At 46.1% G+C, this 27068-nt stretch overlaps 1 protein-coding gene and 1 pseudogene across 1 annotated transcript in view; one reads left to right on the top strand and one right to left on the bottom strand.

Annotated features, from left to right (window-relative positions):
• Positions 1-8596, bottom strand: part of LOC8029763 (junctophilin-1) — a 125499-nt gene extending 116903 nt beyond the window's left edge. Inside the window, exon 1 of the mRNA XM_029992946.4 lies at positions 7959-8596. Coding sequence (XP_029848806.1) covers positions 7959-8337 — 379 coding nt within the window. The 5' untranslated portion in view covers positions 8338-8596. The remainder of the gene's footprint in view (positions 1-7958) is intronic.
• Positions 8597-9323: 727 nt separating this feature from the next.
• LOC115330923 lies at positions 9324-25490 on the top strand (annotated as a pseudogene).
• Positions 25491-27068: the final 1578 nt, after the last annotated feature.

The following is a 27068-nucleotide window of genomic DNA, read 5'->3' as shown; positions in this document are numbered from 1 at the left end:
CGCGGCTTTTACGAGGACCGGTGTTCGCGCCACTCGGAACACGTATTAAACGAATATGCCACGAACAACCAACGAACTTCTGTCGGTGGTGTGTATATTGCGCTTTCCTCGTGATTAACCGCCACTCTTCTGGCGCGTAGAGCAAACGCCGCCGGGAGCAATTCGTCTCTTGTTCGGAGCGCATATTCGCTTTATGGTGTACAAGAGTCTTTTAAGACGAGATCAGATGACAAACGAGCCCGCAAAGTGCTTGTTTCGGGAAACGCAGTCTGCGCCGGATTCTGGGCACGCGTAAGAAGCCGCGTTCCGCCCGTGTCACGGCGCAGATTAAATTTTCGTACGAAAAAAACACGTTATTTTAGCCTTGTATTCGACAAGCACTTTCTGCATATCGAGTATTGATTGGTCGTGCGCGTGTGCTCTGTGGTTAAAATGTGATGTTGTAAGATCAACGCGGTTGAACGTAGGGACTAGAACTGCGCAAGGAAGTACACTCTAAAAAAAAAAAAAGGCCGTGCGTCTACTTTCCCGCACAACACCCTTGGAGAGGCAATCTCCGCAACTTACGGAGGCAGCTCAGCGAATGACGATGCCGAAACATATGTTTAGACCAAAAAAACGCAGTCTGGGTTGTGACATTAGGCAATGCAAAACGTCACGCTTGCATTGCCTAATGTCACAACTCAGACTGCGTTTTTCGGTCTAAACATATATGTTTCGGCATCGTCATTCGCTGAGCTGCCTCCGTAAGTTGCGGTGATTGGCTCTCCGAGTGTTGTGCGGCAAAGTAAACGCACGGGCTTTTTTAGAGTTTATGCGCCGTGAAAGTTTACATCCCTGTCACAGCGAGGGAACACTGATATTTCGATTGCTCAGTGACCCAAATGCAGTCTATCGTTTATCTAGGATTCTATCGCTGGCAGGGTGTTACAAAGTTCTAAGGGTGCCTCCGGGGAGGAGGGGAGGGGGGGGGGGGGGGGAGAGGGGAACGTGGTGGTGCTATAGGTATGTGTAATTAGAGTAAGAAATTCGGAAAAGGGGGAGGGGAAAGCGGCAGCATAAATATTTGCCCAGATGCACATCACACCTAAGGACCAACGCGTGGTTTGCACCATTGGCACTGCGTCCTAGAAATGCCCATGCGTACGCTTTTTCGCAGACTACTCGGAAAATACATTATTACATTCTGCGGAAAAATCTCGGAGAATTATGAGGCCGGGAAAACATTTTTACCTTTGGTTAATACTTCTTTTTTAAAACGTTAAGCGTACGTTCCAGCACCGTCATTTGCCGAGCTCACTGCGCTGCGATTGAAAGTAGACGCACGGGCACATTTTGGGGCGTATAGATTCTCCGATCGCAGTGAATAGTGCCCTGGTAACTCCGAAACCTATTCGCCACTCCAACGTCGCGCATTTAATCCCCTTTCTTTCTCATTTATCCCGCTAGGCCGCGCCAGTTTTCGCTTCACACATTGGGTATGGCAGTGGGTGACAGCTCCCTGCTTCTCCTTTTCGCGTTTGTCGACGTTTAGCGCACTCAAAAACCTGTCATTCAAGCATTCACACACCCAAAGAAAAAAAAAATTGGGTTGTGTGTGTGTTTATACAGCCTAGAACTTGGTCTGCCTCACAGGGGCGACGAGTCTCCCAGCTGTAGATGAGAAATTTAGCCAGTGCGGTACAGCCGCTAGCCTGGGGTCTTTAACGTGCATCACGCAGTAGTGATACACGACCGCACGCCGGTACGATGCTCATCCAGATCGAAACGGGCAGGGGTGGGGCTCGAACCCAGCAGAGCCGTTCTGGAACCCAGGATCCCTGGGTTCTGCAGCGCGAGCTTTCGCTCCACGTGCTCCGAGCTGGTGTGCGCTAGACCACTCGGCCACCGATCCCCCACACACCCAAAGGACACTCCTTTCACACAGCGCTCACTAACAACTTTGTATTTCGTGGTTTACTTCGGCTTCTTCTTCTTCAGATTTTTGACGACTTGCAAATAGAAAAAAGACGACATAAGAGTAAAAAAAAAAAAAATTCCTGTCTAACGCTTAGGCTAGTTCGCGGCTAAATAATTAATCTATTTTCGTGATAATTATTTAGCCCCGAATTAGCCTAAGCGTTAGACAGGAATTTTTTTTTTTTTACTCTTATGTCGTCTTTTTTCTATTTGCAAATCGTCAAAAATCTGAAGAAGTAGAAGCCGAAGTAAACCACGAAATACAAAGTTGTTAGTGAGCGCTGTGTGAAAGGAGTGTTCTTTGGGTGTGTGAGTGCTTGAATGACAGTTTTTTGAGTGCGCTAAACGTCGACAAACATGAACAACCAACTCGCCCAATCTCAAGTTCTCCTCTTCGCGTCTTTTTCCGTTGAATGGCGTCGCCTCCTCCGCTGTTGCGAATAGTCTGTTGCAACGTAAGAACCAGAAAGAACTAAAGGAGAGATTCCGTCCCCGAATTCCGAGAAAAAAATGGCGTCATTACGTCACTGAGTACGGACGTAGCATTTTTCGGACGTTACTAAAAAAAAAAAAAAACACCGTCAGCTTCTTTTTTCTTTTTTTTTTCGGGATTGGCGCTTGCACAAGCAAAGCTCCGCTTAATATCCAATATGCGCCTGGGTGCATTGGGAATTGAGTGGAGCGTTGATTTTAGTGGACCCTCTTGCAGTCCATGTTGCAACTTTATTATATTAGGGCTGGGCGTCGATTAAACATTTTAACTCGATTAATCACCACCTTCTAAAAGAGTAATTCATCAATTAATCGGTCTTGTTCATTTTTGTGCATAATATTTTTTAAAGTCAAAAATACATATATTTTTGTATGTCTCTGCTGAATATGCCATTCATATAGGTGTACTCCTCCATGTCTGAGTGGTGAAAGCATTAAATTTTTACTTCTTTTTTTACTTTGTCAAATATTTACCGATTAATCAGATTTTTAAAAAAAATTAATCGCGATTAAAGCATAATCGATTAATCGGTAGGTTAATCGATCAATTGCTCAACCCTAATTAGAATAAATGCGCGGGAGGCGGGACTTGTTCAGAATGCAGACCAGATATCAGTAAGGCGTTTGAAGCATGCTGGCTGTTGCGTCGCTCGAAAGCTGCTCATGTAGCAAACCACATGTGGTTTCGGGTTGTGCATCCTGGAATTGTTTAAAATTATTTATTTATTTTTTTATTAAATGCATATCGCGTTGAACGGGAGTGGAGTCTGATGGGCCCGATGGCGCTGAGCCACGCGTCGAGAGCGGACTTCTCGTTAAAGAAATTATGCCGGTGATAACAGCGAAGCTCAGGAGTCAAATCTGGGCACAAACAAAACAAGGAATGAAGAAAGCACTCATCTTTAAATTTATGTTATTTTCCCACCGTGGTTAGGATTCATCTCATGCTGTAAAAACTTGCGAAATGATTACACATAAAATAACAAGGCACATCTTGTTTTCTTTTTCTTTTTTTTCTGTTTTTTTTTTAGCTGTTTATTTTGACGTCGCAGTTCACTTAGAGGGCTATGTACTGCGTCTAACCATAAAATCGGTGCATTAAACAAATAACCGTGCCTACCTTTCTCGATGTTGCATACAAACACATCACCGAGGGGAAAGAAGAAAACAAATCGAACGACTCATGTCCGAAGAAACAACGGTACTTCACTCTAAGGCTCTGCCGGGCTAGGTGCAGCTGACAATGACGAGCCAGATTTGTATTTACTGTTCGGAACGCGTTGTACACTACAATATATCCGGGTTGCTTAAGCTCGATAGTACTGATTGTCGTACTAAAGTGACCTGGTAGTATATTGTGGGCGACTCGTTTAATTTCCCACCAGGAGGTATGATATAACACGAACGCCTACGGACTCGTCCGAGAGAATATCTGGGAGAGTTTCGAAGCACTAAAAAGTGACCGTGACCCTAACCCAGTGTTGGAACTAACGCGTAATAAGTAACGACTTTACTGGTAAAGCTAGTTTTTTTTTGCTAACGTACTAACGTACTCGTTAGAATGCCAAATGACTAACGAGTGAAATAATATCGTTATTATTTTACGGAATCTCCTATCAAATTACGTTACCCGTTACTTTTGATTAAAAATGGCCGCCTGATTGTATGAAAAAATTTTTTTATTATGTACACTACGTCAAAGTGGCAAAGAAACCCTGACAAAGCTATGTATAAGCGGCGTCATTTCAAACTCTTTGGGAAGACACTTTTAAAGTTTTCACGACCGGGCCCAAAAGGCGCGAGATTATCGCTGCGCGGAACCCCTAACCGTCCTTAGTGTAATCTTTGTATAGAAGCTGCTAAGATCACCGTCGCCGTACCGGTCCCTGAGCAGCTGTCTCGCTGGAAAGAGACATCCGTCCAGAAGGCAACAGGCTGCCACCGCTCGAAGGATTTCGCCTCAGCGTCCCTAGCCACGGTTTTAGTTGGGCTAGTTGGCACGTACTGTTGGCAATCGGGTAAGCTGAACACGGAAAAATAATGACACGAAGGATGTGACCAGCTACTCCAGCTGGTCACATCCGTCTCTTCAAAACAAATGAATTTTCGTTCTGTCACCAGCAGAAAGGATAGACTCTAAGTCTGGTAGCGTTGACGTTCCCACGCTTTGAACCAAAACAAGTGCGTCAGCGGTGGCCGGGTGCTGACGTGTAGTTAATTGGAAATGCGACGTTTTGTTTGTGAAGGAATAAAATAACGTTTAATTTACCGGATTAACCTTGATTACATGAAGAGATTTATTTTGCGTCCGTTATGTGGCGTGCATCCGGTCGTTCCTTTCAGAGCAGTTTCTTCTTCCCAGGCAGGTGCTACGGGCAAGGTTCAGTTCTCCGAATCGCGCTCACAAAGCGTCACGTGTTCGAAGATATACATTACACATCCTGCCGACAGTGAATCGTTTATTAACCTGATCAATGCAATGTGAATTTCTTTCTTAGTATTTTGCCGCTATTGAAATGTTATTATTGTGTGTTTTTTTAATGGTTTATTCATATTGTTGGTTGCTGGCTTGTGCTGCTTGTGTGAATTTCCAAAGTATAAATATGATCCGTACCCCACTCTTCTGCTGTAATGCTCCAGCGCTGCAGAGTACAAATAAATAAATAATCACTCTGAACAAGTGTATTCTTGCCGAAATTCATAGAAGCGGTTTATTATAAACAGCTGTCATATACTAACAGTGAAATACAAAGTAACGACGAACTAACGTAAAAGTAACGTCCGTTAGTCATGGCAAGTAACAAGACCGGTATTTCGTTACATCTGCAAAATGGGAACGGAGCTCTGTAACGCGTTATATTTTTTTCAAGCTAACGAGAAACGCTATTTCATTATTCATTTTCGGTAACGGGAACAACACTGTCGTAACCTAACCTAACCTAACCCCAACCTAACCACATAAACACACGCGCACGGACACGCGCATCAGTTTGCCCTCCAGGGGTGAATGACCCCGTGATTCTTTAATCCTCACCTGAAGCGGGACGACTAATTAATGAGAACGGGATGGAACAAACGGGGAAACAAAATACGTCACCTAAGGTCAATTGTCTCGCGCTCATTACTAAATTATTTTGCTAAAGCTCACTTTCCGGCTCTGCAGCGAAAGATTTGGTGCATCCCTCGCTAGTCAAAAGCTTGCGACACCCTCAGCATGTCGCACTTTTGCTTTGCTTCGGCTGAGTGCCCTTAGAGACTGCGTTGGCGAGCATTCGAGACGCAGAAGGAGAACAGCACGATCGACCCTGGTGGAAGTGGAACAAACAGACGAGCAAAGACGTGCCCGACAGCACCCATTTTGCTTGTATGTTCCAGTCTGGCGCGGAATCCACGCGCTCGTCACATTGCACAACGCGACGGAGAGTGTGAAAGGAAAGAACGTGCGCTTTCATTTTCTTGATCTGTTCAAAGTTTAGAGACCTTTTTTTTGTGTGTGTGTGTGTGTTTGTGTGTGTGTTTGTGTGTGTGTGTGTGTGTGTGTGTGTGTGTGTGTGTGTGTGTGTGTGTGTGTGTGTGTGTGTGTGTGTGTGTGAGCGTCATCAATTTTGTTTGTTACTTCAAGGTGTATGGAGGGAATCTCAAACTGCTTCGCTTTTTTGCACAAATCATTCGAAGTAAAAGTTGCCACACGTTTTGCAGGGTGCCTACAATGAAACGCCCCGACTTGGCAGGCTTTCTAAAAATAGGCCAACGCCTTCTTTTCTCAGTCCGGAGGCTCTCTTTGTACTACAGGAGGTCTGACAGTCGCCCGGCCTCCAGCATGACCTTCCTACCTTCGATAACGCTTTAGCGTCTTGTGAACCTCGAGTGTGCACGCGCCGCGACAGCACGACGGAAGGCAACGAGCATGTGCTAGAGGCCCGGCATTTTAAAGAGGCGCCCTGCGGTTCGTTTTCAAATTCCCGCTTCAACGTTCTTTCGACCGACTAGGTCGTGTTCCAGCGGTTTGCTGACCGAGCGATGCCGAGCGACGTTGAGTCAATGTTAACCAGTACGAACTGCCCGGCGACAGCACGTAGGTATGCTTGCTACACCCGTTTAAATCGACAGCGACAAAAATTAGATGCAGAAGAGAGGCTCACAACTTCGGATAAAGGAAATGGGTCAAAGGACTGTACTGCTCTACTCCACAGGCTTTTCTACCTATTTTTATCTGTTCCTATGCATCAGTCGACACTAACAAAGTGAAACACAAATAAAATAAAATAAAAACTGAAGAAAGGTACTGTTTCACTCTCAATGCTTTCACTACTCACCTGGGAAATGTAAGCGACAAACGAATCAAAAGGAATCGAAGCGTCAATTCCGCGCAAACTCAATGATCCGCAGATATAGACACGGCGCTGGACGCGTTAGTTAGTACCATCCATGTCGTTAACCTATAGTAGACACTAGGTACAAGTTAAGACTTCTCAAATGGGAGTATATGTGAGTGAGGGAGAAATGCTCTCCGAGAGTAAATATGTCGAAAAATCGCGTTTTGCCGGTTAGACCCATTCTTGCTCTAAAACTGGGATAACCAAAAAGGGACACAAATCGTGTCAACGCGTTTAGGGGGAATTCGTCCCCCAGACCAATGGGAATGTTAATCCTGCCTGTCGTTCGCAGTGGAGATCATACGGAACGCATAGAACCTCAGCGCGGGTAAGGCGATCATAACTTTACCTACACGGATTTTGTCGTGTTATTTTATGTACCGTGCCACCGTGGCGCTCCCCCATCTCCTCGCTTTGTCTGCTTGTGAGCTGGTGAGAACACTCAATTTGCCCAATTCTTTTGCAGTCTCTCTTTCAACCTATAGTCAATTCCCGTGATAGCAAAGAAACCGGCATCCTCCACGGGAAAACCGCAAAACGGCACCAAGCACTGTAATAGGCAGCGGTGACATCCTTGCATGGCGTAGCGTATTTGCAGCCCTTTCGATATGACGAAAGTACAGAATGACATCCAGCGGCTCTCCTTTGTCACGTGTGACACCTGGAGGTGCGTAATCGCGGTGTCCTTGTCGGGCCTCGTGTTCGAGCCGGCAGGACCGCCGGTCCCCGAGCCAGGGGAAGCCTGGGTTCCCGAGCGCGGGCAGAGAGCGGCGTCCGCGTCGTCATGGCAACGGACACGCGACGCCCGAGCGTACGGGTCCGCGACCAGGCGTCCCGAGCACGGCATGCTGCGGTCAACCGCTGGCGGGGAAAGGTTAGCGCGCAGTCGAAAATAGTTTCGCGGCAAGCGGAGCAACAAAGGGCCCAAGGTCGGCCCAGTGTGGCCCGACTCGGGTTGTCCCGAAGGGGCAGCGCGAGGGGCGCCGGGCGGGGACCGCTGCAAAGGAGCGGGCCAGCGCCCATTTGCAGGGGTCGGGGCGCGAGCAGAGGCGCGGGCCGGGCCGCCACCGGCAGCCGGGCTCGCCCCCCTCTTCGGCCCCTGGCGCGAGCCCAGATCGGGTTCCCACTGACCTCCGTCGGCGTACGTCTCGGAGCCGTAGCCGTCCTGCAGGCCGTTGGCCCAGGTGCCCTCGTACTTGGCGCCCGAGCTGAGCGACTGGCGCACGCCGTAGCGACCCTTGAAGCCCTGCGTCCACTCGCCGCGGTAGCGCCAGCGGCCCCTGGTCTCGACGCCCAGGCCGTGGCGCTTGCCGTTCTGCCACTGGCCCTCGTAGCCGCTACCCGAGGGCCACGTGTAGACGCCGGACACCTCGAAGCCGTAGTGCCACGAGCCGCAGTACTCGCCCTGGCCCTTGGGCCCCGTACACACGCCGTGGCCGTGCGCCTTGCCGTCCTCCCAGCCGCCGCAGTATGTGCCGCCATCGTCGAAATCGAAGCGGCCGCCGCTCATCCTCTTCGCTATCTAGCAGGGCACGGCCGTCGCCAGCGACGACATCTCCCGTCGTCGTCGTGCTCCCACTGGTTCGGGGTCGTTCGAAGGACACATTAGACGCTAACCGGGACGGCTTCGCAGTCTTCCGCGAGCTCCCTGCCGAACGCGCCCTGCGCGCCCCATGGATGGCATGCTCCGCCGACGGAGCTGCTGGCCGGGCTCCCCCGCTCCCGCCAGGGGGCCCGCCGCTGGCGCCCTCCGCGGACGCCGAAGCTTCGCGCCAGGAAGCGCGCTTCACGGCGCGGCAGCGCGGCACAGTGGCTGAGCCGCCGCGGCTGGCTGCAGCGAAGCGTCGCTGAGAAGCGCCCGCTCCAGAGCAGGCAGCGGAGCTCCTTTTCCGCGCTCTTAGGCGGATGCCGCCACTCATCTTGCAGTGCTCCGAGCAGCCGTCGACAGTCGCTCATGCGGCCCTCTGCTTCTCTCGAAAACAAGAAGAGATCCGAGTCGACCCTCCCAACGGTCGGTGTCTGTTTGGGCACTGCTGGCTCCGGGCAATTACTTGACATTTTCTAGAAAAATAGTAAAGGCACAAGTGCTGAGACAAGCGACCATTTAAGCACACACAACACCGTGGCGCTGTCGATGGCGACGTGGTGCAACGAAGTGTTTGGCAGTATTGCGCTAATTGAATTCCGCAAATAATCCATTTACGAAGCACACGTACCACCCAAGTTTAAATTTCTGGTTTGTAGTTATACACTGAGCATGTTAGACACTGACGTCGCTCCCGGTGTTTACATGCAAATTACATATCGCGCCCGATACACATTTCGGGCACTGTCATTCGTTATAGAAAAGGGTGAAGTAAGAGCGGCCGGTGGGGAATATTGGTCGCTCGTGTTCCTCGGTCACTTAAACCATCGGCGCCTTCCCTGCATGTTTGACTCCCCTTCATCAAGCGAAAACCTTCAGGAACGGACAAGTCAAACGCCCTACAAATAGAGATGCTGCACTTCGACTGCAAACGCGATTGGTTCGGCGTAGAAGTGAAGAACCTTTCAAATATACGTATACTCCTCATCAGCGTAACTTTCTAATCTCATATTCGTGTAGGCATTTTCGAGTGGCGCACAACCCAGTATTTTGCTCATGGCTGGTCGCGTTCCTCTCAGAAATGCACATGCGTTTCGTGTCCATTTTTGTGTTGAAAAAAAAAAAAAAAATCGGCGTTTATCAGGGCTTACGTAGAAGACAACTGGTGACGATCGTAGGATTCGACAACTCCCAGAGATCATGCACATTACCCAAATAGTTGGTGGTTTAGAGCAACAGCGGTCGTTGCAAAAAAAGGCAGCGCCCGCCCCCCCCCCTCCCCCCCCCCCTTTCCTGAGGATCAATCAATCAATCAATAGTTTATTTTCTTTCACAAGAAAGATGGCAGCTGGCATGATAGTTCGTAGAGCATAAGTACAGGCTGTGCGCCTAACGGTAGCAGGTAATGCAACGGAGGGTAGAAGATCCAGCGAAAATATTAACTAGCTATATTCAGTGCCGCAGGCGACCTGCTTACTCAAACAAACAATAGAGCCTTACACTCAAGAACAACGAAAATACTTCCTCCAACTATGTGGGATTAAAACAACCTACCTTCCATGATCCACCATTACTCAAACCAATTCATCTGACGAAATGCCACCACTTAGTCGACGTAATATAATTCACACTGTTTGAATGTATTCATCTGTTTACTCCTCTCCTCCTGGGCCTTCTGTGTCGAGGTACTGTAACTGTTATAACATGAACAAATTAACACATTTTTTGGTTTCAGCTTCTTCGGGGATGTGATTCAAGGTGATTCAAGGAGAGGCCATGCTCTTTAAATCGACTGCAAAATTCGGTTTCTTAACCTATCGCGCTACGACTTTGTGCAGCGTTGCCCACAGGTGGTGTTTTTTTTTTTGTTTTTTTTTTTTTTTTTTTGTAAAATTTGCAAAGAGTGAACTTACCTGAGGAAAAAGTAAAGAAGGAAAAAGGCTTAGCTCCTATGGAAACTCAGCGAAGCCACCGGTCTTGTCTCCCGTGCGAAACGGCGCCGTGTTGTTTGAAGACCGATGGCGTCGCTGCGTTTCAATAGGAGCCAAGCCTTTTTCTTGCTTTACTTTTTCCTCTGGTAAGTTCGCTCTTTGCAAATTTTACACAAAAAAATGCACCATGTGTGGGCAACGCTGCATAAAGTCGTAGCGTGATAGGTTAAGAAACCGAATTTTGCGGTCGATATAAGGAGCCTGGCCCCTCCTTGAATCACCCAGTATTTTTAAGTCGGAGAGCTACTGACGTCTATTTTCTCAGAATGTTTTGTTTGTGCGTATGTCCATTTTTTGTGTTGGAAAAACAAAAAATCGGCGTTTATCAGAGCCTATGTTGAAGAAAACTAGACATGATCGTGGGATTCGACAACACCCAGAGATCATGCACATACCCCAAATATTTGGAAAACCTCTTGGTACCAATAAAAGGAGCAACGAGACAATGGGGAGTGGTTCGAGAAGAGCGCAACAGCTTTATGAAACGTTCAATGGGAGGGGTGTTCCGGGTTAACAGAAAATAAATCTACATCAGGGGTCTCGAACACGCAGCCTGCGGGCCGCATGCGGCCCGCAACTCGTTGGTACGAGGCCCGCACGCGACCAGCTGCGAGTCCCGGTTCCCATGTCACGAGCGCTAGAAATTGCATGCACCATAGTGATCTCATCTCGTCGAATCATCTTCCCTCGAAAAGTAGCTCTGCTCTATTAACGCGTATTCACATAGTTTATACTCATCTGCGTTCATATGCCCTTTGTCTCGCTTTATTTTTTGCTTCCCGGATTTTCGTAATGTAAAACGATTCCACTACAAGGCTGCAAGCGCGAGCTCTTCGTTGAAGGACGCACCTCGGCTGAGCAAACTCTCAATCAGCAGGAACAACTGCGAAAGATAAAGCTACGAGCTCGGGATTCTCACCTTTAAAAAAATATCCTCGTTAAAAGATAGGTATTTGTTAAGAGTGCTGTAATAAAAAAAATCGTCAAGCAAGCAAGAACTGTCAAATTAATGGATTGTCTTTAGGGACATGTTGAGCTAAAATAATTCCTGAGTGAACTGAGTCACGGGAACGACCGTGTGCTTGCTCTCTTGTTCTATTAAAATGCCAGCACGTTGGCGGGGCGGTGACATTTTAATTATTGTTAAAATATCAGGTCAGGGACCAAAGTAGTCATGTAAACAAATAGAACCTGAAGATGTCACTTGAAAAACTCTGAATTTAAAAAAAAGCATAAAGAACAAGGTCTCTTCTGTTTAATAAAATCTTCTGAATCCCTCCCCTCCCCCCCCACCCCTTATAGCCCCTCAACTTACATTGGCCCTCGACCTTTCCAACTGGGCTATCTGGCCCCCACACTTAAATGAGTTTGAGACCACGGCTGTAGATAAACATGACTTCCTGAAAAGCTTGGGTTTTCTTTTTTCTTTTTTTATTAATTTCTTTTTTATTTAAGGAAAGTTTAAGGAAATCACCATATTCAAGTCGGTGCGGGGTTTTTCGCTTTTTCACCAGGGTGGAGAAGAAAAATCAAGATGAATTTAAATCGTGATGCAAATCGCACCGATTTTACTATGGTGATTTGAATCAAACACTTTTCCCCAAAAACAATTCCTGAAATGTTTTCCATTTACCGTTTGTCTGTGATTTTTTGCTCTCCGTGGGCATTTATTTTGCATTTAAAGAAAGGAAGGATCAAACAAGAAAGAGTTATATCAGGCAGCCAATTAAAAATATATATATATCTACTCACAAGAAGTCACTCTTTTCTTGATGAAATTATTTAAATCACATATATCTGATTTCAGTCGGATAAATCTCATTTATCTAAAATTAGAAGATAAAAATACATTTTTTAACTTCAATTTTCACGTTTTTCATAAAACCGGCTCAGGAGGTAACTTTCAGGGTTGCGCCACTTTGATTGACCCCAATGGGGTCAAACAAAGTGGCGCAAGTTCACGGCCTTTTAGTGTTTCAATGTGTATGCTACCTTCAACTCAATTATTCGAGTGGAAATGATGCGTGATAACATATTGCGATTTCAGTCTACGCTTCTCTGTGTGTGTTGTCACTAGCTTTATATATATTTTTTTTTCGAATTTTTTAAAGGACCCACCATTTTGTTTTTGCACGATTTGAGATGAAATTACTCACATGGGCATGTTGGCTTGGAGGCCGAAGGTGTAGAAAAGGGGGTGTGGAGTAACGGTGGAAAACCAGACAGGAGGATTTATTTGACGTTTTTACCTGAAACGTATAAATACAGGGTGTTTTTTTTTAATTAACAGATTTGTTTAAAAAAAACGCCGTGAAAGTTATAATAATGTGGTTTGTGCAGTTGAGTATACGGCCAGGTGGACATAGTATAGGGGGGCTAATTGTAGCGATCAGTCGGGTAATTAATTAAAATTCGTCAATTAACTTTCTAAATAAATAAAATAGACATATGGTTTCAATTGGAAACTTGCTCAGCGTCATCGAAAACCACTAAATCAACACCTTTTAGAAGGATATAACGCAGGGGCAGTATATTATGGCGTTCCGTAAAAACGCACAATTTGGACGCGTTTCTAGGTTTCGCTTTCTTATCGGAGCGCATCTCTGCGTCCGCGGTCCTGCTCCCCCGTGGCTGAGACGCGCAACACACGTGCACCCAACATCCCTCCACGCTACGAGCGAGGCGAGGGGCTCATCTTTGCGCCCGCGGTCCTGCACCCCGGTGGTCGCGGCGCGAAGCCGCGGTGGTCGCGCCGCGACCACCGGGGTGCAGGACCGCGGGCGCAAAGATGCGCTCCGATAAGAAGGCGAAACTTAGAAACGCGAACAAATTGAGCGTTTTTATTGAACGCCGTAATATACTGCCCCTTCATTATATCCTTCTAAAAAGAGTTGATTTAGGTGTGTTCGATGACGCTGAGCAAGTTGCGAAATAGAACCATATGTCCATCTATATATATATATATATATACAACACGGGCACTTCACACCATCGTACGTGGTCTCCGAGGAGGATATAAACGAACATATGCAAATCAATGAACCGTACTTAATCCAATTAATCAAAGAATCAAAGTTTTTCAGAAACCCGCCGAAAGCCAAATTTTCAATTCAATATTCAATTCAATAACGTGGCTCTTGATTTTCGCAGATGATGATGATACCGTGTTTCTAAAGCTCATAAAACAAAGAATGCTACATGTACACGGGACGAGACAAACAGTGGGAGGATTTCTGGAGCACAAACGAGCACGTACCACGTGACACCAAGCGTCGTACCGCGTTACACGCGGCGGCGTGTGTATATATATATATATATATATATGATGCACTAGTTTGGGCAGGGGAGTTATACGGCGAGGGGGACATCATATAGGTGGCTAATCTTTGCGATAAGTCCGATAATTAACTAAACCTCCATAATTAACTTTTCAATTAGTAAAAATATTCATATGGGTTCAATTAGGAGCATGCTGAGCATAATCGAGACGTGCATAATCGAGACGAGTCAAAACGAGACGTGCAGTTTTTTTGTTTTGTTTTTTTCAGAAGAAAGCCCACGTTGTGGGGAATGACTTAGAAACGTTTTATGGTTCTACTTAGATTTAACAATATATAAATGTTCCTTATCAAATATATATATATATATATGTATATATATCAGTGTGTCGAACCGAAAAAAATACGGGTTCGGTTACGGTTCAGGTTCAGGTAAATTTATTTTGTTCCGGTTCAGTTCCGGTTCGATTAATTTGATTCGCGAACCGGTTCGGAAATTATAAGTGACAAATTGCAACATCAAAATAAGTTACAAATAAAACATCTGAAATCAGCACATACGAAACGGGATACATTGTAGTGTAAGGCTCAGGGATTTCTACCAGGAATGGTTTCTTTATGTGCACTCAAAGGTTACCTCACCGACGTTTACGCATTCGGACTTCATCTAAGTGGGTCCAACGCAGTAGCTGTAAAATCCGCGACCTCCTTACAAACCCACTTACAAGTAGAACTCGCTAACTATCCCGCCACCTCGGCGTGTAAGCAATTGAAGGAACAGTGGGGAGAAAATACAGCTTTCTTTATTTGAACTAGCCTTCGGTAACTCAAATTAGACCCTTAAAGAAGTTTTCATTAAACAAGATACGGAATATGAAAAACACTTCACCGAACGCAACGCCAGAAGGACGTAATAGGATAAATATTAAAATAGAAGAGTTCGCTATCTCACAAATATGTTAGCTTCTAAGTGCCTATACGAAACCGGATGCATTATTATCCAACTCCACAGCCTTTTCTTTTCTCATTCCGATGGAAGCAAGCTTCAAGAGCTCACGCGTTCTAGAAACGTGTTATGAAATGAGCACACAGCAGCATTTAGGATTTACGAGATTGTAGGAAAATGAAATCCCATGATTCGATTTTTTTTTGTGCACAGCCTTCCAATTCTCTTTCTTCCGTGCAAGCCGCAACCAGCGCAATACTGGTTCCTATGTCAAGATTCATGGATGCAGCGTTTGTCAAGATTCATGGATGCAGCGTTTATATTCCTAAGACTGAGTGGAGAAGAAAAATATGTAAGCGAGGTGTGTGTCAGTTGACGGCACTTAAAAAAACAAATGGCATTGATAGCACATTCATTGTCAACAGCGCGTGGCCGAACCGTTTTGACATGAGCCGGTAACCGTTATTTTTTTTCCGGTTCAGTTTCGGTTCGGGTTCATCGCGATAACAATATAACGGTTCGGGTTCGGGTTCAGTTCCGGAAAAAATACCGGTTCGGTTCCGGTTTTCGGTTCGGTTCCGGTTCGACACCCTGATATATATATATACACACACAAGGTGTTTTTTTGTTTTTTTTTAAGCTTAACAAAATTTTTAAAAACACTCCATGGAAGCTAGGTTAATGTGGTCTGCGCAGGTGAGTTTTACGGCCAGGGGGCATAGTATAGGGGACTAATTGTAACGATCAGTCGGCTAATTAGTTAAAATTCGTTAATTAACTTTTTAATTAATGAAAATAAAATATAGTTGCAATTAGAAACTTCCTCAGCGACATCGGAAACCACTAGATCAGTAATTTTCAGAAAGACTTTGAACGCATGAGGAGCGTAGTAGTGCACTAAAGTTACCGCTCGTGGAGCAGGTACAAAGCTGGGGCTAGATAAGAGACGGAAAAATTGCGCGGGCGCCTTACCGCAACCGCTAGCTTTGTACGTGCTCCACGAGTGGTAACTTTAGTGCACTACCACGCTTCTCACGCGCTCAAAGTCTTTCTGAAAATTACTGATCTAGTGGTTTTCGATGACGCTGAGCAAATTTTTAGGTAGAACTATATGTCTATTTTCATTAATTAAAAAGTTCATTAACGAATTCTAACTAATTAGCCGACTGATCGTTACGATTAGTCCCCTATACTATGTCCCCCTGGCCATATAACTCGCCTGCGCAGACCGCATTAATCTAGCTTTCATGGTTTAAAAAAAAAAATCTGTTAAGCTTTAAAAAAAACACCCTGTACATATTTATAATTGGCCCATGCTTTAGTGTTTCTGAATGAAACTTGGTAAGCAGCAAGCAGAAATAGAACGGAAAGAACCTGGACAGTTTGAAGTCGCTCTTATAAAGTGAAACTGAGATTATGTCAAAACGAGTTGGGTCATATGTCAACCTACCGCCCTTCCCCCTTTGAGGGTGAACGGAGTATAGCCGGAATCACCGGTGAAACATGGTATTATAAAAAAAAACAAAAAAAAAACATATTAATTGTGCCGCAAAACCCTATCAATGTATTCTGTTGTATACAAATATCGGATTTCGGCTCGTCATACTTGGAATCTTGTCAGGTATACCTAGAAATCACCCAAGAGTTTGAGGTTGAGACTTTGTGTGTGGCTGTCCTTTGTCTTTTTTCCTGGCTTTAGGTTTATTGTGGAGTTAGTTCACCAGCTTGTTTGTGATTGTTTCCCATTCATTGTAGCTATCATTCTCCTCACTCTAATAAGAATATGAGCTTATGAGACTTGTGAATACAGGGTTTCAAGTCATAAAGTGCAAAGCCTTTTTCTTGCACGTCCTCTCGCTTCAACAATATCGTACAGCAGTAGGACTTCACGCTCCTCTGGCTCATTACTTGGGTCGACTACTCACTTCCTACTCGGCCAACCCTTCGATCAGCCGTTCCGCCATTCGTCGTTTAACTCGCATCAACTGGTGATTAAGACCCCTCCGAAACCACCCTACACGTTCACACGGAATACGCGCTGAGAGCAAGCGGCCGCCTGCGGCCCATTTCCGTTTCTAACCCCCCCCCCCCCCCCCTCCCTTCCAGTCCTCCTATTTATTCTCTTCCCCCTTACTTTTCGCCAACCCTTAATGCACTTTCTCTCTAGGATACACAGTGACTCTGACTCCCTAACCCCAGACAAAGGCGTATCCCCTCCTTACGGCCCCCTTCCTTCCTGCTATTCCTTAATCATAAGCGGATACTAGGGTTCCTACACGAGACCATTTTCAAAAATCCATCAAGCAACACTGGCAACCGCCATATTTTGGACATCGCTTCCTGAGCGAAGCTTGTGATTGGGTCGGAGTTAACGCCGAGTATTCACACGGCACACGTGTCGAATGAAAGTTTCTACCCGACTAAGCGGTGAACGATGACGCAATATTTCCGTGCAATGCATGCTTGAAGTTGGTGCCTGAAAAATTGTGGCCTCGGATAGTCGACTCAGCAGCTACTGGAAACTGCGCACGGTTGCTTTTATTTATTTATTTATTTGTTCATTTATTTATTTATTTATATTATTTATTTATTTATTTTAGTACCCTCAAGGTCCGAAGCCATTACAGAGGGGAGTGGGACAAACAAAAATAGAATACAATCAAAAATATACAATACACCAGGCACAAAAAAAAAAATTAAACATGTTATGAAATTTTAGAACAACGCCAACAGAGAGGTTATAATATTTACATAAATAATCAGTCGCAGAATTTTTTTTAAAATAAACCAAAGGATGGTATGTTTATTAAATGTGCAGGAAGGTGGTCCCATTTGGAGGATGTTCTGGGGATGCATGAGTTGTAATAAGCTGAAGTAACGCAATGAAGAATTTCGACTTTAAATTGATGATCAACGTGCGGTGAAATGAAAGCTGGATTTAACATGAGTGTGTCATTCAGTTACGTTTGGGAATGATAAATTTTGTTGAAAAAGACACAGACAAAATATATTTCGGCATAATGAAAGAGGAGGAAGTGATAAATTGGTTTTCATAGCTGAGACACGATCTGTGCGAGGATAGTTTGTGAATATAAAACGGGCGCCAACGATTCTGTAGGGCCTCAAGGTCAGCCACGAGAGTTATGAGGCCTAGATCCCAGATTGCTGTGGCATAGTCTAGTTTCGAACTGTCAAGAGTTTTATGCATTAGAAGTTTTAAACAGATTGGGGTTAACCTACAATTTCTCCTTATGTAACCAAGCATAGAATTAGCGTTAGAGATAATGTGATCAGTGTGCTTTCTCCATGAGTTGTTAGAAGTGATGTGAAAGTGAAGTTACTTGCAGCAGGTTACAGATACAAAAGAAATGTTACAAATTTATTAAATTGAAGATGCAGAGATTAGACTAGAAATTTTCATAGCTTTGTATGTGGTAGAGTTAAGAGAGATTTGCCAGAAGCCACGCCATTCAGCTAACGCTTGCAAGTAATTTTGAAGAAGTGTGACGTCAGTATTATTGGTAACTTCACGATAAATTATACAATCATCAGCGAAAAGGCTATTAGATGAAGATGCACACAGCAGTAAGTCGTTTACGTAAATTAAATAATAAGGGCCCTAAAACAGACCCTTGATAACATTGTTAGCGTTAATGCATTGAGAATGATTACTTGAAGAAAAAAAACAAAAAAACATGTAATCCAGAAGCCCTAAACTCGTCGAACACCAAGTTGGGGCAGAAGTTGAGGGAGCGCACCGATTGGACAATCACGACGATGACTTGGCGCTTTTGTCGCCAACATCCAATCGGCGCGCTCCGCGAACTTTGGGCTCCAACTTTGTGTTCGACGAGTTTAGGGCCCCAGGGGCCCTAAACTCGTCAACCACAAAGTTGGAGCCGGAAGTTCGCGGAGCGCGCCGATTGAACGTCGGCGTAAAAAGTGCGAAGTCATCGTCGTGATAGGCCAATCGGTGCACTCCATCAACTTCGGCCCCAACTTTGTGTTCGACGAGTTTAGCGACTCAGGACAGCATGTTAGGATCGAGGTTAAGTTGACTGAGTTTACAAAGTAAACGTTTATGAAGAACTTTTTCGAATGCTTTTTACAAAACGCTTTTAAGACAGTCAAGTAAGAGAACAGATCATTAGTGAAGATTAGTACAGTTGAGTCTCACAAGAAAACGATTTACGACAACCATGTTATGAGGGAAAAAAGAAAGGATTAAAGTCTAAGTAGCTAACTAAATGAGTGAATATTATGGGCTCTAAAAGTTTGCAAGGTGTTCTGATTAAAAAAATGGGGCGGTAGTTAAGAGGGCGATGTTTATCACCAGACTTCTGAAGTAGAACCACCTTCCCTATTTTCCACTCGTCAGGTAATGCACTAAAGCAAGCGATGGTTAGAAAATCTTGAAAATATAAATTGAGATGAAAATTGTATATTGTAGTACTCTTAAGAAGTGTGGGGATAATATTCCCCGTCATAGTCATTAGCAAGAGGGTCCTTTGGAAGAAAGTCAAAATTGGGGTATGTATTGCCAATCTTCATCTTTACAAAACGCTTTTACAAATATATCGTCTAGAACAGAGGCAAATGATCATTTGGAATAACAACACCATCATTTTCAGTGAGCGAGAATATGCTCCCTTTGTTTCCATGTATAACACAGCGAAACTGTTTTAAACTTTTGATTAACACAAAAGGTAAAGTCACATTTGTAAAAAAAAAAAAAAAAAAAATTAGCATCTTCGGCTCTGTTATAGGTTTACCAACGTGTGTCACTACAAGATAAGTTTATAGCACGAATCAAACGTTTATTATTATTGTTAAGAAGCTTAAGTTCTACATTAAACCAAGAAGACCTATATGGGATGAACAACTTAATTAGACTAATTTAATTTCTAAATACGGTCCAATTACTTTCAACCGAACGTTCTGAGAAATTAGGAAGAAATTCATCAAGGAAGCCAGCTAATTTATTGTTTATCGCATCAACATTTGCCTTACTATAGTCCAAGAAATGGTTTGTCGATTTACTTGAAATACCCGTTGAAGTAAGCAAGCTGAAATGTAGAATAGAATGCTCGCTAATACCCGGTAGGTAACTGGGTTATGGAAGAGGCAACGTTCGAGTCAGAGGAGAGAATGAGATCTAGTATACAGCGGCCGTAGAATCAGTGACTCGAGTGAGCAACAAGTTGCAAAAAAGAAAAACACGTACGCAACCCGTCAGGCGAGACACAGCGACCGCTGAGGTGTGACGTCGGAGCCGCTAAGGTGTCATTTCGGAGCAGATCAACTGAATGAATGGCAATGGTGCGAGCGCGCACCACAGAGTCCGCATAGGCCCCCTTTCGTATTAAACCGAATAACGCACCGGACAAAAATTCCATAGCGTTACGGTCCCAATGAGGGTGCATTAAGTAAAGAGCATCTCAGCTGTCTGCGTAAGAGGGGAGCGTGTTTTCGTACGTCGCTTCGATACAAATAGTCCACACGTGCTAAACGAAAAGCGCCGAAAACACAGGGACAAGGAAGTAGACAAGACGAAGTGCACTTTCAAATAAAGGTTTATTGAAGCAAACACACACTAATAATACCATTTTCTGGCTATTTGTTTAGAAAATAAAGGAGCATATATTGGAAGATCCTCAAGGAATGTGTTAGCATGACCCTTGGGAAACGCAACACACATCCTCCTTTGGGAAAAGCTAAAGCTGACCCCCTCACTCTTCTTTATTGACTTTCTCTTTTGGCTTTCCCTTCTTCCTCTACATTTTTTTTTTTTTGCCTTTTCTTGGCTTTGTTACGGGGTTAGCGTTAGCGTTTTCCAAAGGAGAACGTGTGTTGCGTTTCCCAAGGGTCATGCTAACGTATTTCCTAAGGAACCACCGATGGATCTCACTTTAATTTTTTCCGGCTTCGGGGGTTTCTTTTTCTAGGCGCTGCTTCCTCTCCCGTGTTTCGTCCGTCCGCCTTGCACGCTTAGCAGCGGCATCCGCTGCCTGACGCTGCTTTCGCTGTTCACCGGTTTCGGCAGGCCGTCGCCGCAGGGGTCAGTTATCTCACCGACTCTCTTCAACTTGGCGATGCACACCCTCCCACACCGTCTTGAAGCAGTGCCTGGACTAGGTCATACAATATATGCCGATGACATCACGCTTTGGGCAACAGACGGGTCTATCGGCCAGCAGGAAGACATACTCCAAAATGCCCTAAACATTATCTACAGTTTTGCAACCGAAATTGGACTCAGCGCATCTCCAGAGAAGACTGAATACTTAGCCATACACGGCGGCCATAGTACTCCCTCCAAGAAAGCCGAGAACATGTACAGCCTCTCTATCGGAGACCAACCGATCACCAAAAAATCTACCATTCGCATCCTGGGCATGTACCTGGACGAAAATAGCACAGCCAACAGATGGTTCCAAAAAACGACTGGATCAGGAAAAAAGATCCTACACGTCCTTCGACGAATCTCAACAAGCACCCGCGGTGTCCGCGAACGCGAGGTGAGGCAATTCGTGCAGGCATTTGTCGTCTCACGGCTCCTCTATGGTCTTCCCTATCATCCAGTCAATCGGACTCAGATGCTAGCTCTAGACAGACTTATCAACGAGGCCCGAAGACTCATTACAGGCCTTCCCAGGTACACACGCCTAGACGCGCTCAAGAGTTGCGGGGGCATCAATGATCTCAGCGAACTCGTATCCGCGCACTACAACATCCAGGAGGCACGGCTTCGCACAACACCAGCCGACCGGTCTATCCTTGCCAAACTAGGCTACACCGTGCACGATCTGCCCGAACTCCCACAACCAGGGGGAGGGGGGGGGGGGGAGGGGGAGGGAAGGAGGGAAAGGGAATGCGGCGCAAGGCGGGGGCGGCCATATTAAAACCGCTTACGTTGCCAGCATAGGTTTTGCAGCGGAGAAGTTGCTGCCATATATGGCGGACTGAGTTTTACTTACTTTTTTGTTTTGGAAAGAGAATATATTGTTGTGTTACATAAGTCCTCCTACATACAGACAACAAAGTTTAATTTTATTTGTCTTGTTTACTTGGTTTCAAACCCTAAAAACGGGTTTTTGACGACTTATTGGTTTCATCATTTTGGAGTACGTAAGGCAGTTATCTCGCTGCTCTGGTTTCGGTCACAAAAGCAAGGCAAGACGCTCGTAGTTCCCGCCTTCGGTACACGTTGGACACCTTCCACTCTTTGACACCGGATAACTAGGATGAACAAGGATTTACATTTACTTCAGAGGTCACTTTCGCCGCTTCCTCACCGTCGAGCAGCCGGATCAGCTGGCGGCAAGCCGCGTATGAAAGGCTTGAGCATCAACAGCCTAGAGCAGGGGTCTCAAACACGCGGCCCGCGGGCCGCATGTGGCCCGTGATTCGCTGGGACGCGGCACGCAGGCAACCGGCTACGAGTCGCGGTTCCCATGTCTCGAGCGCTAGAAAAAGCATGCGGCTTCGTGATCTCTTCTCGTCGATTCATTTTCGCTCGAAAAGTAGCTCTGCTCTTTTAACGCATACACATAGTTTATACTTATCTGTGTTTATTTGCCCTATGTTTCGCTTTATTTTTTGCTTCCCAGCTTTTTATAATGTACTACTGTTCCGCTACCAGGCCGCAAGCGCGAGCTATTCGTTGAAGGGTGCATCTCGGGGCTGCGCGAACTTTCGATCAGCCGGAGCAACCGCCAAAAATAAAGCTACGAGCTCGGGATCCCCGGCTTCAAAAAATGTCACAATGAAAAATCAAGTATTTGCTCAGTGTTGTAATAAAAATCGTAAGGAAAGCAAAAACTGCCAAATTAACCGATTTTTTTTTATTATTATGTTTAGAGCTCGGGAACCCGACAGTGTACATCTTCCCTTCTTTTATTAAAAATGGCCGCACGTTGGCGAAGCGGTGTCATTTTAATTCTAGTTATCACATCACGGCAGAGCCCAGAGTAGTCATAAAACACATGAAAGCGAAAGACCTCAATGGCAAAACTGTGATTTTACAAAAAGCATAGAGAGCGAGGTCTCTTCTCTATAAAATTTTATGCCCTTCCCTCCTCCGCCGTCTTACGTTGCCTCGCGACTTTTCCGGTGTAGTCTATTTGGCCCCCACACTTGAATGAGCTTGAGACCGCTGGCCTAGAGCCACTACAATAGCACAGGTGCACTGAGTGCCGATGCGGGCGATGCGGGCTCCTGTCAACCGGTAGCCTAGCACAAACCGTGAACTTTCCAGCTCTTCGTCATGACACAGTGTTGAAAAAAGCAGGGTAAAATACAACCTACATGGACCACCGAATCAAACGCACTGTTATCGTAAATCTTGGCTTGTGATTGCACCTTTGTAGATGCAGAGTCGCAAACGAGGGGGATAACAAAATCGTTTTCATGTTCCGCATACCTCGCAAAAGCACTTCCCCAGTCACCTTGCGAAAGCACGAAACACGGAGTCTGCACCGTCCTGACTTACCAGTCTTTTACCTGCTTTAGAGCAGTTTGTACCTGCTAGTATGTCTACTGAAACTGCAACTTGAAACTAGGAGCAGTGCCAGAGAGAAAAAAGACAAAGTTGGGAAAGCTTGTTCACTCTCCCCAATTTCTAAACTCTCAAGTGATTGTACCATAATGAATTCACCAACACCTCTTCCCAAAATAAAAAAAAAAAATCATTATATGTTCACTGCGTAAAAAAATGGTCTCAGTTCATGCATCTGTAGGCAGGTAGGAAACGTTGCCCTAATTTATTCACACCGCATGATGATCGCAACAAACTCACACGAGGTTTACAGAAAATATCGGATGTGACAAGTTTCCCTGAAATTCTGTATAACCGGTCGTCTGCAGGACCGAATCATCTAGCTACTCGGGCGGTGCGCGTCGCTGTGCAAACGCAGACCAACAACTCGAAGCATAAAAACGGCAGATCTAGAACAACCATCCGGATTCCATTGTTCAATTAAAATGACGTAATTTTGTTGGAAACGCCCGCCGCTTTTTACTCACGGTATGCGTCGAGAATACTCCATATTTTGAAACGGAACGAAGGAAGATTTACTTTGAAAAAGGTTGGCTGCGTCTTCCCACACCAGCTGGACCGGATCAGCTGACGAAGACGGGACTAATCCGTTGAACCTCTACCCCACAATAACCAATTTGCGCTTCGTGTTACTATGGGCTTCTACCTCCAAGCACCACACCACACGCCACGAACGTTTCAACTCTTTGTCGCACCGCCGTGTTGCACACACCAAACAGAACACGATCGCCGAAGTCAACGCAGCGCTGTCGTGAACCTTGGCTCGTGGCTGCGCACTCGTGGACCCTGTGACCCCTCCGCTTTCAAAGCGCACACGACGATTACGAATGATATTTTCCGTCTTCCGTGAACATCTAGCAGGGGCACTTCTCCGGTCACGTCTTCGCTACATGTGCTCGCAAACCGCGTCAAACCAAAACAATACGTGCGTTGTTGCCAGATTGTCTCCGACCAAACAAAAACAACGAAAGCAAACCGGCTCTAGCTTCCAGCGTACATCGGCGTTGCGCCGTGGCCAGATGTTCTCCGTCAGCTCTAACTTAAAGATGACCTACAGATACAGCAACACTGGTATCAAGTTTTAATATGGCGGCCCCCAGGGAGCGCCGTAAATTCTGAGGAGGTTGCATGGGAAGCGGCGGCACCTTCCCCTCCCTCCCCCCCCCCCCCCCCCCTGCCCACAACAGACCCCGCCGTGGCAACACATTGTCCTCACCGACGGGACTCCTCTACCTCAGCGGATACAGAGGACCGGCAGGCGCCTCCCTCTCAAAAGACGGCACTTAAAGTACATTCGCTCGCTTGACGATTGCACCCACGTGATCTACGTCGATGTATCCCTGCCAGCTGATCACAAATGCGCTGTCTACGCCACGGCGTGTTACAATTGTAACACAGAAGCACAGGCACGATACCTGCACACAACGACTACGCCCCCGCTCAGCACCCAAGCGGAGCTTCAAGCCATCACGGACTATGCGTGCGACGCACTTCTTACGGCAAAGGAAGACGCACCAGTCACGCACATCATTTATACTGACTCGCAAGCGTCACACCACATATGCTCGGACACCAAATATACCGGACCTACCTCACACGAGCTCAAGGTGGCCGTCTCATCTCTGAGACTGTCTGGCCATCAATTCATCATATGATGGGTCCCTGCCCACTGTGGCATACCCGGTAATGAGAAAGCCCACAGACTAGCGCGCGCACACCTCCTATCCGCGCTGGCCAAGGGACCCTCCTCTTCCTCATCTCTAGGCAACCCCTCCCAGGAAAGTGCCAACCCTTGGCACGACTTGCGCTCTACCAAAGCCCAGCGAGCCACCTACCTCTCCATGGCCGCTAACCCGCTATCCATCCCTAAGATTCCCTCCCAACATTTCTCTCGTAGGGAAGCCGTCATGATTCGGCAAATTCAGACAGGGACCCTACTGACACCGCATCTCTTACAGCGGCTTCGCGGGAACGACGGGGCGGGATCTTCCACAGCCTCTGGCATCTGCAAGAACTGCAACTCTAAGGCAGACCTGGTCCATCTCATATGGTCTTGCCCTTTGTATGATATTCCACGACAACGGGCTTTGGACTTCATCACAAACGCCCCAGTACCCGCATCCCTGAACGCCTGGGCATGTCCAGACACCACCATATCCCCCAAGCATGCTTTGGAGCTCTGGGAGGCACTACTCACCTTCATAAAAGACACAACTGAGCCTCCAGTGGGGGACCGGCTCCTTCCGGCTACAGCCAAGAGGATGCGGCCTCCCCCTCCCTCGTCGACGAAGGCCTTGAAGCCATAAAGTGTTGCCCTCCTCCTCCTCTCCTCTTCTTTGGGCCCCGCTTCCTAATCCCTATCCTCCTTTTAACTGACCTCCGCAGCGCGCTCCACGCAATATAAGGTCAATAAACGCGTTTTCAATCAATCTCCTTCGTTCACAATCCGACTTCTTTTGCCGCCTACTTGGGCCAGCGCTAGTACTTGGTTCACACTCCATTTTGTAGCACAAACCAAGGCATAGGCGCTCCGCACACCTTCAAGTTCAGACTCGCCCCAGCATCCGCGCGCGTTTCGGCTTCCCCCCGTGGCGTCTCCTCCTTCTCGCCTTTGTCCTTCACTACTCTCTTCCTTTCTTCGCGACGCACTTCCCTTTCCACTGTTTTGTCCGTGCACAGACGGACGCCGTACCTGTCATGTGGGTACTGATGCTAACGCATTAAATTAACTGTCAGGTGCATTGGCGGGGCACTAACGCACTTGCTTTCCCCTTGCTTTCTGATACAGAATGCATCGGAAAATTCGGAGGCTGTTTTATCGCGTATCTCCCGAGAATTGTTTGTGCTAATTCTGGGTCACATGGGCACCTATTCGAGTACACTGACAGAGTGCCCGGTGGGAACTGTTTTACTGACCAAGCGTATTATCTTGCTACCATGCATGACCATGCATGTTATCTTGCTTGCTTGTCATCTTGTTATCAGCGGCCCGTGAATCTTTTGGCGGAGTGCCGAAAATGGCCCGCGTCGATATGGAGCGAGGTCGACGACGCGAAACCGCAAAGTGTCCCACTAACAGCTATCGCTGCACTATCGCTGTACAGATTCGAACAAAATTGAGGAAGTCGAAGTAGATTGTAGAATTGCAAGTAGTAGTTGGAAATGCACCAGGTCAGTCGGTAAGGGGAAGGTTAAAATCGCCGAGTAAAAACAAGGGTCCAAGAGGAAACCTAGTTGTAATTGTGCATAACGCCTCATGCAAGTCAGGGCGTCTATTTACTATTTACGTCTATATTTGAAGAGGGTCTATTGCACTTGAGTACAAGTCAATGCCTTGCGACTCATTGCGTACTACTAAGGCACGTTTCGCGGACTAGGGGTTTAGCAACCCCTAGTAGCGTCTCGTCATCAGTCATACGCAGTAACGAAGTCAGTCGTACTCACATAATAATTTACACCTCTACCGGTGTAAATAATTATTTCATCATCACAATTTCTGTGTAAACATTACGCTCCTTTCAGAATAGCCTCACACAGACACACATAGACGACGAAAGTGGGTTTGGTTCGGGTGTTACCTCTGTTCCCAAACCTAAAAAGCGTGCCCGTTTTTCTCTATTTTTGACAAAGAAAAATGTTCTTTGCGGGACGCACACGGCCATCAACACAACATATCTCACAATATAAAAAATGTACTTACCCAATTCAGATTATCGTTATTTGGTTTTATAATATTGTTATGTTTTATTCAAGAAATTATGAAGCAAGTGGGAAGAAAACTTGAATACGAAGCTTTAGAGAAGCCCTACGCGCCATTGGGAATGACAGAAAAACATTTTGTGCAAGACATGAATTACACGTACGCGCACAAAAATAGTACGGTC

The sequence above is a fragment of the Ixodes scapularis genome, unplaced genomic scaffold, assembly GCF_016920785.2.
Source record: "Ixodes scapularis isolate PalLabHiFi unplaced genomic scaffold, ASM1692078v2 PGA_scaffold9__187_contigs__length_104089568, whole genome shotgun sequence".
In the NCBI taxonomy this organism is placed as follows: domain Eukaryota; kingdom Metazoa; phylum Arthropoda; class Arachnida; order Ixodida; family Ixodidae; genus Ixodes; species Ixodes scapularis.
Note: the sequence above shows the minus strand (reverse complement) of the source record. Positions and strands in the feature narration are given on the sequence as shown.